The 13,239-nt window shown below is 35.4% G+C and overlaps 1 protein-coding gene across 1 annotated transcript in view; it reads left to right on the top strand.

The window, feature by feature from the left end:
* Positions 1–13,239, top strand: part of CCDC39 (coiled-coil domain 39 molecular ruler complex subunit) — a 62,008-nt gene that overhangs the window by 36,692 nt on the left and 12,077 nt on the right. The window contains exons 12-13 of the mRNA XM_066347608.1: positions 3,038–3,175; positions 5,614–5,822. Of these exons, the coding sequence (XP_066203705.1) occupies positions 3,038–3,175; positions 5,614–5,822 (347 nt within the window). The remainder of the gene's footprint in view (positions 1–3,037; positions 3,176–5,613; positions 5,823–13,239) is intronic.

Genomic DNA, 13,239 nt, shown 5'->3' on the forward strand with positions numbered 1-13,239 from the left:
TATATGCTAAATATATCACATGCCTTTAGTATTTTATTTCATTTAATCCTTCTACATATCTTGTGGAGAAGATATTATTATTGCTTGTCTTACAGATTAAGTAACTTGTCCACAGTTCCACAACTAGCATATGGGGAGCTAGTACATTTGATCCCTGGTTCATGTAACTTCAAAATACTCTTAAATAATTCATGATTTAAAACATTGATGAATTCCAGTTTTCTCTTATGCATCTGCCATAATAACTTGATTGCCCTTTATGTATGAAATAACCTCTTAAAAAAGCTGCTCTTTTTTTTTTATATATATAATTTTATTTTTTTAATGGGGTGACATCAATAAATCAGGATACATATATTCAAAGATAACAAGTCCAGGTTATCTTGTCGTTCAATTATGTTGCATACCCACCACCCAAAGTCAGATTGTCCTCTGTCACCTTCTATCTTGTTTTCTTTGTGCCCCTCCCCACCCCCTATCCCTCTCCCATTCCCCCCTCCCCCCCCCGTAACCACCACACTCTTATAAATGTCTCTTAGTTTCACTATTATGTCCCACCTACGTATGGAATAATACAGTTCCTGGTTTTTTCTGATTTACTTATTTCACTTCGTATCATGTTATCAAGATCCCACCATTTTGCTGTAAATGTTCCGATGTCATCATTTCTTATGGCTGAGTAGTATTCCATAGTGTATATGTGCCACATCTTCTTTATCCAGTCATCTATTGATGGGCTTTTTGGTTGTTTCCATGTCCTGGCCACTGTGAACAATGCTGCAATAAACATGGGGCTGCATGTGTCTTTACGTATCAATGTTTCTGAGTTTTTGGGATATATACCCAGTAGAGGGATTGCTGGGTCATAAGGTAGTTCTATTTTCAGTTTTTTGAGGAACCACCATACTTTCTTCCATAATGGTTGTACTACTTTACATTCCCACCAACAGTGTATGAGGGTTCCTTTTTCTCCACAGCCTCTCCAACATTTGCTGTTACCTGACTTGCTAATAACAGCTAATCGAACAGGTGTGAGGTGGTATCTCATTGCCGTTTTGATTTGCATTTCTCTAATAGCTAAAGAAGATGAGCATCTAAAAAAGCTGCTCTTTTATTGGTCATCTACTGCTATTATTCTAATATTTACTTAGTTACAGATTTTAAAAAACTCGATTTTGTTAATAAAGTGAAAATATTCTTAATCTTTAGGTATATTAATATGTTAATATAAAACCCATGCTAGGGGAACCTTTATAATATGAAACCAAAGTGACAGTTGGAGAGCAAGTGTTAGGGAGTGAGAGAGTGGAGCTGAATGGATGAGAACTCCAAAGGGTTTAAATGTTTCTTAAACAGCTGGGAAGGCCTAGTGATGAGTGTCCTCTAATGGCTATTGGAAGAATTGTCCCAAATTCCTTTAGGGCTAACAAAGGAGAAAGGGAGCTATTAAATTTTTTACTTTAAACAAGTTTTTAGTTTATAATGATAAAATTTTGGTTTGGAATAGTTTATAGTCTAATGAAATATCTGTTTTTTTTTAACTGTTTCCTTGGTTTAGTAGAAAAGAGCACATGTTTTGGGGTCAGAAAGAATTGGTTTTAAAGTCAAGGTTATACCACTGCTGTTTTAACACTTCTGAGTCCTAGTTTACTAATCTATTAAATAGGAAAAAATGTAATATTATCTTAGGGCATTTGGGAGAATTAGAAGTAATTTTAGATCGTAACATAGTGATTTTTAGCATGTACTCAGTAAGTGGTTTTGTTTTAATTATACAGAGTGTGAGACTACTCATGCTGTAGAAACGTGAGAAAGTGGCCTGTGTATCTAAATATGTTTCTTAAACCTGGCTGGAGTTGTATCTCTTTTGATGGTTCCAGTGTTCCCTCTTTATCTACCCTGGGGCTCTGTCCATTATGCAGTTGGCTAGTACTTATCCCTATTCTAACTCTGGTTTTAACAGAGAGATAAATAAATCAATAGAAATGCAAGTGAATTTTTAAAGATATTAAAGCTAGTTACCTTTCTAATGAAGGTTGTTCTCAATAGTAGCATCCGGTTGAAAAGTCATTTTGCATTCCCTGTCTTATTTTTCACAACAAAAACTAATTTCTTCTGGCTGAAATTCACCTTAAATTTAAATTTTTTGTTCTAAAATTAATTTTATGAAATCACATATTTATGAAAAAAAAAATCATTGTATTATCTTGCTGCTGCCCTAAGTCTTGATACTTCAGAGATATACAGGCGATGAGAAAGGCAGAGGGAAGAAGGCTAGCTAGAGAGAAAGTGAGGAAGAAAGAGAGGAGAGAGAGAAGCAGAGAGATTTATCTGGAAACTAGAAAGTTTTTGCTTTAGACACCCAGAGGGCACTAAGAGCACAAACCTTGTTCTGGCTTCAGGGTGAGAGGAGGGACACAAACTGGAGAAAGCTGGAAGACTAGTGTTTGTGTAGGTTCAGCCCATTTATGCATCTTACGGAGTTAGATCTTATTTACCATTTTTCTCTCTAGCAATAACAATAGTAATATGTGAGCTTTCTATATATCAAATGCCGACCTGCATACTCTTTGCAAATAATGTCTTCAATTCTCACAGCAGCCTAAGGAAGTAGGTATTTTTATCGTCTGGTTCCAGAGCTTTTACTGTTAATCAAGACCCTATGCTTTCTCACACTGTTAATGTCTTTACCTTCTGGGACTTGGGTTGAATGAAATAATGAACTCTAGAAGGTGAATGTATTGAACCAAAGCTTGGGCTTCCTTGTCTCGTTTCTTCTCTTAAATGGTGATCACCTAAGAATTCAGGGTTAGAAATAACCATACATACTAAACTGAAAATATCAATAGATTAAAAAAAAAGTTTATGTGACTATCCATGTATGTTATATTAGAGATGTTAGGGCATGACGAATAAAATTTTAAAAAATCTGATTATTATGAATACCTAATGAAGCATATAATTTAATGTAAGATGTTTTATAGTATATATTTAATATTGTTATTTAAAAATATATTTATGTATTTTTTTTTTACAGAATGATCTTTTCTTTATCAAGAAATCAAACAGCAAACTTTGTGATGAAAAACAGTCCCTCACGGTCAAAATAAATGAACTAACCCTTTTCAATGACAGATCAGAGAAAGAACTTAATAAAGCTAAAGCTTTTAAAAAGGTACAATAAAATCATGAATATATAATATTTAAAAACACATGGTTTTAGACTAATTATAGAAAAATTTAAAAATACAGCAAATTATAAAGAAGACAGTAAGTCACTATAATCACTATACACAAGATAAACAGTGTTAAAGTATATTATTTCCTTTAAGTTTCAAAGAAAATTGCCCATATATATTGCATTTAAAATTTTTTAATATACTGTATATGTTTCTGAAACATTAAATATTCTTTAAAAATATTTTTGAAGTCTTCCTATAATCCATTGTATGAAGTTACTATAATTTATTTAGCCATCTCCTATTTTTTGGATTTGTGTTTGTTTCCACTGTTTGGCTATGCTAGACAGTATTATCATGTTTTATGCACATATGTCATTGCACAGTTGTTCAGTTCCTTAGTATAGATTTCTAGCTATATAATTAAGGTTCAACAAGAATAAGTATTTTCAGTGTCTATTTCTTTTAAGTGAGAGGAGGGGAGATAGACAGACTCCCACGAACACCCTGACTTGGATCCACCTGGCAACCCCCATCTGGGGCCGATGATGCTTGAATCAACCAAGCTATTCTCAGAGCCCAGGGATGATGCTTGAACCAATCAAGCCGCTGGCTGCAACACAGGAAGAGAGAGAGAACGGGGATGGGGTGGGTGAGGAAAAGGCAGATGGTTACTTCTCCTGTGTGCCCTGACCAGGAATTAAACCCAGGACTTCCATACGCCAGGCTGATGCTCTCCACTGAGCCAAACTGCCAGGGCCTCAGTGTCTATTTTTAAGCCAAATTGTCTTCTAGAAGGTCATATTAATACTCTCTGTAGCAGTGTGTAAGCATTCTATAGTATTTTACTCACCACCACTAAAGCTGGATCTTATAGTTTATAAAATTGATATTGATTTGATGGTCAAACATGGTATTTCATTGTTTTTAATATGCATTTTTAAAATTGGTGGTATTTTGAAACATTTTATGTTTAAACATAAAATTTAAGGTATTTATTTATTTATTTATTTATTTTTTAAAGATTTTATTTATTCATTAGAGAGAGGGAAGAGAGAGAGAGAGAGAGAGAGAAGGGGGGAGGAGCAGGAAACATCAACTCCCATATGTGCCTTGACCAGGCAAACCCAGGGTTTTGAACCAGCAACCTCAGCGTTTCCAGGTTGACGCTTTATCCACTGTGCCACCACAGGTCAGGCATAATTTAAGGTATTTAAATAAAAATGTTTAAAACATTTTTTATTGAACTATGGTCTATACTTTCTCTTTTTGGATTTCTAGTTTATGTTCTTGGCCCATATTTCTATTAGGGGGTTTATATTTTTTAATTACTTTGCAAAAGTTATATTTTATTTTGTGACAGAGACAGAGAGAGGAATAGATAGGGACAGACAGACAAGAAGGAAGAGAGATGAGAAGCATCAATTTTTTTTTTGCTGCACCTTAATTGTTCATTGATTGCTTCCTCATATGTGCCTTGACCCAGGGCTACAGCAGCCTTGCTCAAACCAGATGAGCCCACGCTCATGCTGGCGACTTCGGGTCCTGGAACCTGGGTCCTCTGTGTCCCAGTCTGATGCTCTATCCACTGCGCCACCGCCTGGTCAGGCTGCAAAAGATATTTATGTATAAAAATATTAACTCTGTCATAAATAGTACCAATATTTTTTCCATTGTCTTTAAATCTATATTTAGTTTTATAATAGTATTAAAAACTTTTAAAGTCAAACATTAAATGCTTTTTCTCTATATAATTTTTATGCTTAGAAATTTGTCACACTAAGAATCAAACAAATGTTTACCTATAAAACTTCTTTGTCACACTAAGAATCCAACAAATGTTTACCTGTATATAGTAGCTGCACTGGTTTTATCTCTTGCGTTAAGTTTTTTCATTCATCTGAAATTTAGTTTTGGTACATATGAAATTTAGGATGTAATCTTTTCTCCAATTGAAGCTTATATTCTAGAGTATTTGTTTCTTGGTTTTTTATTCTGAAAATTATCTCTGTACTCTTTATTTGTACTTTACTCATGATGAAATTTTTTTTAAATAAAAACTTACACATTATTTTGTGAAATTTAGTTTAGAATATAAAAATGCTCATCTATAAGGCTTTATATATTTTCAGGATATTTTTAATTTCTATTTTAGGAATAACATTTTCCTTTTGCTTTTTTAGTAAAACGACTTGCAATAGCCATAATTTTTTTTTTTTATGGTGAAAAGGAAAGAAAGAAGGAAAAGAAGAGGAAAACTAGTCATGACTGATAGCAATCTAAGCCTAATCCTAGTTAATATCTTGGTCAATGGTCAAGTTGGAAAAAGTTATATTTTCAAGTTTGACTTTTGTAGCTGTGATAGAGAAAAAAATTTTTGGTTTGGATATAAAACCAATAATTTCACTATTTGGCAATGTTCTTATGTTGATAGGATTTGATGATAACAGATAACTTTTTAAAACTTGAAGTTAAACGTACTCGTGAAATGCTTCACAGTAAAGCAGAAGTAGTTTTTACCTTGGAAAAAAGAAAGCAGCAATTACACACAGCTATGGAAGAACGGACTGAAGAAATTAAGGCTCACAAAATAATGCTTGCATCACAGATAAGACATGTTGATCAAGAACGGCAAAACATAAGGTAATAATTTGAATTTTTACATACTGCTAATGAATTTTGAAAACATAAGGGGGATGTCAGAAGAACCAACTGCTCTCTCTACTACCCTGGATGTCCATCTTTTTCTTATTCATTTGAAAAGCCTTTTAATAGAATATATCAGACATATTTTAGGCATATATCTATGCTTTTTTCTCTCTCATTCCTTTGGCTAACTCATTCTTTATATTCTCCCTTTTATATTAAGATCATTAATTCCTTTGGAATTGATTTTTTTCTGTGGTTTGTGGTATGGGTTCATTAACATGCTTTTCCTTCTGGATACCTAATTGTTCATTGAAGCAAATTTTCCCTAGTGATTTTGATATCTTTATAAGATTTATTCCTGGCTACGTGTTATTTTTTTTTTAATGTTACTATCAGTGTTATCTCCTTTTTTTTTTTTTTTTTTTTTGTATTTTTCTGAAGCTGGAAACGGGGAGAGACAGTCAGACAGACTCCCGCATGTGCCCGACCGAGATCCACCCGGCACGCCCACCAGGGGGCGACACTCTGCCCACCAGGGGGCGACGCTCTGCCCCTCCTGGGCGTCGCTCTGTTGCGACCAGAGCCACTCTAGCGCCTGGGGCAGAGGCCAAGGAGCCATCCCCAGCACCCGGGCCATCTTTGCTCCAATGGAGCCTTGGCTGCAGGAGAGGAAGAGAGAGACAGAGAGGAAGGAGAGGGGGAAGGGTGGAGAAGCAGATGGGCGCTTCTCCTGTGTGCCCTGGCCTGGAATCGAACCCCGGACTTCCGCACGCCAGGCCGACGCTCTACGACTGAGCCAACTGGCCAGGGCCAGTGTTATCTCCTTTTAAAACGTTTCATTTCCGGCTTGTTGCTGGTATATAAAAATACAGTTGATTTTTGTATATTAAGTATCCAGCAACCTTGCTTATACTCTTATTATAATAATTGATCTAGATTATCATTTCTATATGTTGCACTCACATCATTTGCAAATAACAGTATTTTGCCTTCTTTTTCAACCTTCATTACTTTTCTTTTTCTTGCATTATTGCTCTTGTTATCTAAGCTCCAGTTCACTGCTGGACAGCCATGGTGATTGCAGGTACCCTTGTCTTGTGCCTGATCTCAAAGAGAAACGTTTCACTGTTTTATTGTTAAGTATGAAGTTTTCTGCAGTATTTTTTGAGATATTCTTTATAATATTAAGGGTATTCCCATATATTTTTATTCTTTACTAAGAGATTGTTTTGATTTGTTCAGTCTGGAATAGATGTTCAATCTTATTTTTGCATTCATTGATATGTAGCTCCTTCAATCTGATAATATAATTAAATATATTGATTGATTTTTCAAAGTTACATTTCTAGAATAAACACAGTTTGCCTGTCACACATTGTATTTTGAGTACATCTAGTTCTTTGGTGTAATATTTTTATACAATTTTTCTTCTATGTTTATAATTCTCCTTTTTCTATGGCCCTTGTCAAGTTTTCAGGTTATTAAAGTTGTGTCTACTTCTATGAAATTAGTTTTGTGTAGTTCTTATATTTCCATACTCTGGATAAGTTTGTAAAAGAGTAGGAATTTACAAAGACCTCACTGATAAAGCCAGTAGAGGCCTAAAGTTTGAAAGGATGAATTTCAACTATTAGTTCAATTTTTTTGTTGGCCATAGGAAAGTGCAAATTGTATACTTCTTTTTGAGTCATATTTGGTAAATTATATATTTCCCGAGTAAAAAATTTTCCATTTTCTCTAATTTTCAAATTTATTGCCATAAAGTTTTTCACAATATTTTATTATTTGTTTCGTAGCTTCAGTGTTTCTAGCATTTCATTCCTAATCAGTTATTTGCTGCTTATCATTTTTTGAGTGGGATTAAGTTTTGCCAGTAGTGAATCTTACTACTCTTTGAAAAGAATCAAATCTTGCTGATTCATTCATTCATTTTCTCTCTCTCTCTCTCTCTCTTTCTCTCTTTACAATTTTAGTGAGAGGAGGGGAGGCAAGACAGACTCCTTCATGTGCCCTGAGATCCACCTGGCAAGCCCACTAGGGGGCAATGCTCTGCCTATCTGGGGCCCTTGCTTCATTAAAACTGGAGCCATTTTTTAGTGCCTTAGGCAGAAGCTGTGGAGCCATCCTCAGCACTCAAGGTCAACTCACTCTAATTGAGCCATGGCTACAGAAAAGGAAGAGAAGAGAGAGAGAGGGGTGGAGTAGCGGATGGGTGCTTCTCCTGCATGCCCTAACTGGGAATCGAACCCAGGACATCCACATGCCTGGCCTATGCTCTACCACTAGCCAACTGGCCAGGGCCTGATTTTTTTTTTTCTATTGTGAATTCATTTTTTATTAATTGCTGCTCTCTCACATTTACTATTTTTCTTCTTATTTTTATGGGCTTATTTTGATTTCCTTTTTTTAACATCTTGAGATAGATGCTTAGCTAATTAATTTTCAAATTTGAAGGCTAGAAAAATTCTCTTAATTATTACTTTAGCTGCATCCCGCACAATATTCTATAATGGTCAGACACTAAATATTATAGGTTTTGCAGGCTATCTAGTCTCTGTTGTGACAACTTAATTCTGCTATTGTAGAGTAAAAGCGGCCATAGACAGTATGTAAATAAATGAGCAGGGATGGTTGTGTTCCAATAAAACTTTATGGGTACTGGAATATGGATTTCATAGAATTTTCATTTTTCACAAAATATTATTTTTCTTTTGATTTTTTTTAATCTTTTTTAAATTTAGAAATGTAAAAGCCATCCTTTGCTCATGAGCTGTACAAAAACGTGAGGCAGGCAAACACCTTGGCTCTTTATTGCTGAATAATAATATTCCACTGTGCACATCTACTCCAGTTTATTTGTACATTTACCTGTTAAACATTTGAATAGCTTTCAGTTTTTGGCCATTACAGATAAAGCTGCTATGAATATTTGTGGTCTTGGTATGAACATATGCTTTCTTTTCTCTTGGGTAAATACCTAGAAGTGTCTGGTTCATATGGTAGGTATTTCCTTTTGTCTTTCCGATTTTTCATTGGTTTTACTGAATTTTGTTTTTCTCTTTTTTCCTCTTTCATTATTTGGAGAGTATCTTAAATATTTTGTTGGTTATTCTTAAATTCAGAAGAAATTTAATCTTCCTATTTTTCTTTGAATACTAAAGATGAATTTGATTCTACTATTTTTCTCTTCCCAAAAGAGGTTAAGATTTTTAGCAATGTTTTCTTTTTTTTAGAAATTAAATTTAATGGGTTAACATTGGTCCACAGGAACACACAGGTTTCAGGTGTACATCTCTATGGCATGTGATGTTGTGTGCCCTTCATCAAAAGTCAAACCATCTTCTGTTACCATATACAGGGTCCCCTTTACCCTCTCTCTTGTTACCACCCCGCTTTTGTCTATGTCTTTGAGTTTCAGTTTTATATCCCACATGTGAGTGAAATCTTGTAGTTCTTAGCTTTTTCTGACTGATTTATTTTGCTTAGCATAATATTCTCAAGGCCCATCCATGTTGTTGGAAATGGCAGTATTTCATTTTTTCTTATGACCAAGTAGTATTCCATTGTACACATGTACCACATCTTCTTTATCCTCTATATTGAAGGACACTTTGGTTGTTTCCATGTCTTGGCCACCATGAATAATGCTCCAGTGGATATGGGGGTGTGTTTGTCTTTACAAACAGATGATTTTGGGGTTTTAGGTAGATACCTGGTAGAGGGATTGCTGGGTCACACAAGAAGTCTATTCTTAAGTTTATGAGGAACTGCCATACTGTTTTCCATAGTGGCCATGCCAGTTCACATTCCCACAAGCAGTGAATGAGGATTCCTTTTTCTACACAGCCTCCAACACTTTTTAGCATTTCTTACTGCTGCATTCCCTGTCCCCATCTTTCATGTATTGAAATTACTGATTATCATTTCAGGTTGTTATTTATTGTTTTTAATATTATGTTTCTACTTTTAAAAGAACGGCTTTCTTACAACTTTCTTTGAACTGTTCAGCCAGTTGCCAGCAGTGATTTCAATCTAACTATATGTTTTACTTTGTTTCTCAGTTTAATATTATTCTCATAGCCTTTGTCATCTGTTTTCTTGGATTTCCATTTAATTTCTCTGGTGTATGTTCTAAATTTTTTTTATGATTGATGTTTTCTGAAAATTATGAGTCCTTACATGTTTAAAACTTATTTATTCTACTTCACATTTTAATTAGTTGAACTTTGAAAGGATTGTTTCATATTCTAGGTTATAGTGTTTATGAGTGGTCTGATTTTTGTAGGGAACTTGGTTTTTGTTTTCTTTCTGGAAGCTCGGGACAATCTTTTTACCTTGGGGTTTTAGAAATTTCTTGTACATGTCTGGGTATTCTGTGTTTTTTTTTCATTTTCCTTGTTTAGCCCTCCGTGAGCTCTTTCAGTTGTTTCACTGAGCCCTTTCTTCAGGTCAGAAGAACACTTTTCTATTACTTCATTAATTATTTTCTCACATCATTCTCTATTCCATCCATTGGTTGCTCATTTTTAGTGGATGTTGGTCTTCTTATATCTGTCTCTACTCCCAGATTTCTTAACTTTTTTCTAATTTAATGTTTTTTTATTCCACCTTTTTATCTATTTTTTTCACCTTTTTATATATTTTTATTCTCTCTCTTTCTATCCCCTCTTTTGAAAAACTTTTTATTTATTTATTTATTTATTTTAGGAAGGAGAGAGAGAGAAGGGGGGAGCCGGAAGCATCAACTTCCATATGTGCCTTGACCAGGCAAGCCCAGGGTTTCGAACTGGCAACCTCAGTGTTCCAGGTTGATGCCTTATCCACTGCGCCACCACAGGTCAAGCCTCTGTTCCCTCTTGTGTCTCCTCTTTGTTCCCTGCCTCTCTTTGTCTCTTTCACCATGTCTATAATTCAATCGTTTTCTTCATTAATTATATAAATATCTAATCACTGTATTGTATACCTGAAACTAATATAATATTTTATGTCAACTATAATTTAAAATATAAATAAGTAAAATAAAAAAGGAAATTATTTGCAAGGACTCTTTTTCCTTCATTGGTCTTTCCTTTTCATGACAGCCCATTCTTGTTTTATGGGTATATTTGGATGCAACATTCATCTTTCAGAGGATACTAATCAGAATACTCTGAAAGTTCTCTTCTAATTGTTTTTGTATCCCCTAGTTTCTGTTCTGTCATTGCTCATTTTGTTCTTTTTATTCATGCTGGTAGCTTTCCCTAAATGTCTGAAAGTGTTAGGCTTTCTGTTATATTTACTTATAACTGCGCATGGTGATTGGTTTAGTGATCTGCTGTGGGTTTCTTCTGTAGTTAGGTAGCTCTCTTTTCCCAACAGGTTTGTATTCTAAATGGGAGGCTGATTGTAGGCTCTGTGCTAGTCTGTCCCAGAGGAATTTATTTTGGGTGATTAAAGACATTATATTCCTGGGAAGAACTGCCTTTCTTTCTTAATTAACCTCTGGAGGCCTGAAATGACTTTATGCTCCCCACACCCCAGCTCCAATACAATGCCACAAATTTAAAAATACAGAATTGTGGTAATTTGAGAGGGGTTATTATTGGAGCATAAATAATTCATTCCAATATCACTATATACTTTGAAGGATTGAGGAGAGTGACCCAGGTGCTCTGTAGGCAATTTTTATTAATTACCTTGAGGATAGCCTCAGAGATCACTTTTTCTCTTTTTATTTCTTATTCCTGAGTTTGGATTTTCTCTAGACTTCTTTGGTGAAAATGGCTCTTATTTCTGCATTAATCTGTGTGTATCTCTTTTTCCTGTCAATAGTATCCCATTTGTTTTCCATCAATTTGTGAAAAAATGGTGTCTTTCTTGTTTCCAGAGCTGTGATGTGGTGTTTTCTGTTGTTTGTTTTTAGTCTTTTCCATTTTAAGCAGGAGGAGAAATATACTTGTGTTCAATCAACCATCTTAAGCTGAAAGGCCAATAAGCATTGTCTTTTATAATCACATGAAGGATGAATAATTTTTTTCCGTAATTTCTGATATTAATATGTTTTACCATCAACTGTTTTTAGGAGTAGGAAACTGGTGGGTTGAAGATATCCTTTTACCATGGTTGATGGTTCACTCTCACACAGTTGTAACAGCAAATGTGTCAATCTCCATGTTGCCATGCATATATTAGCGTCAATAGTATTGTTATAAATCTAGTTTAAAATAATTTATAAAATGTAAATTTACTGAAATAAAAGGAAAATTTTAACTCGCAGACTTAAGAATCGAAACCATGAGTTTCTTATATTTCTGCATGCCTTGTAAGGAGAGACAGTGTCCTGTTCTATTTTTTTTTTTTTAAATTTTATATAAAACATAAAACCTAAAATTTACTATCTTAACCATATTTTAGCATCTAGTTCAGTAATGATAAGTATATTCTTATTGTTGTGCAACATATCTTCAGAAATTGTTTATCCTGTGAAACTGAAACTCTTTTTTTTTTTTTTTTTTTTTTTGGTATTTTTCTGAAGCTGGAAACGGGGAGGCAGTCAGACAGACTCCCGCATGCGCCCAACCGGGATCCACCCGGCACGCCCACCAGGGGGCGATGCTCTGCCCATCCGGGGCGTCGCTCTGTTGCGACCAGAGCCACTCTAGTGCCTGGGGCAGAGGCGAAGGAGCCATCCCCAGCGCCCAGGCCATCTTTTGCTCCAATGGAGCCTCGGCTGTGGGAGGAGAAGAGAGAGACAGAGAGGAAGGAGAGGGGGAGGGGTGGAGAGGCAGATGGGCGCTTCTCCTGTGTGCCCTGGCTGGGAATCGAACCCGGGACTTCCGCACGCCAGGCCGATGCTCTACCACCGAGCCAATCGGCCAGGGCCAAAACTAAAACTCTTTAATGTTAAACACTGACTCTCTGTTCTTTCCTCCCCACAGCCCTGGGTAATCACCATTTTTTCTGTCTGTATGAATTTAACTATTTCAGATACCTCATGAAGTAGAAGTATTTTTCCTTTTGTGACTGCCTTATTTTACTTAGCATAATGTCCTCAAGGTTCATTCATTTTTTTTAATAAATTTTTATTAATTTTAATGGGGTGACATCAATAAATCAGGGTACATATATTCAAAGAAAACATGTCCAGGTTATCTTGTCATTGAATTATGTTGCATACCCATCACCCAAAGTCAGATTGTCCTCCATCACCTTTTTATCTAGTTTTCTTTGTGCCCCTCCCCTCCCCCTCCCCCTCTCCCTCTCCCTTTTTCCCTCCCCCTGCCCCCCGTAACCACCACTCTTGTCCATGTCTCTTAGTCTCGTTTTTATGTCCAACCAATGTGTGGAATCCAGCAGTTCTTGTTTTTTTCTGATTTACTTATTTCACTCCGTATAATGTTATCAAGATCCCATCATTTTGTTGTAAGTGATC

This window comes from Saccopteryx leptura, chromosome 8 (genome assembly GCF_036850995.1).
Source record: "Saccopteryx leptura isolate mSacLep1 chromosome 8, mSacLep1_pri_phased_curated, whole genome shotgun sequence".
Taxonomy (NCBI): domain Eukaryota; kingdom Metazoa; phylum Chordata; class Mammalia; order Chiroptera; family Emballonuridae; genus Saccopteryx; species Saccopteryx leptura.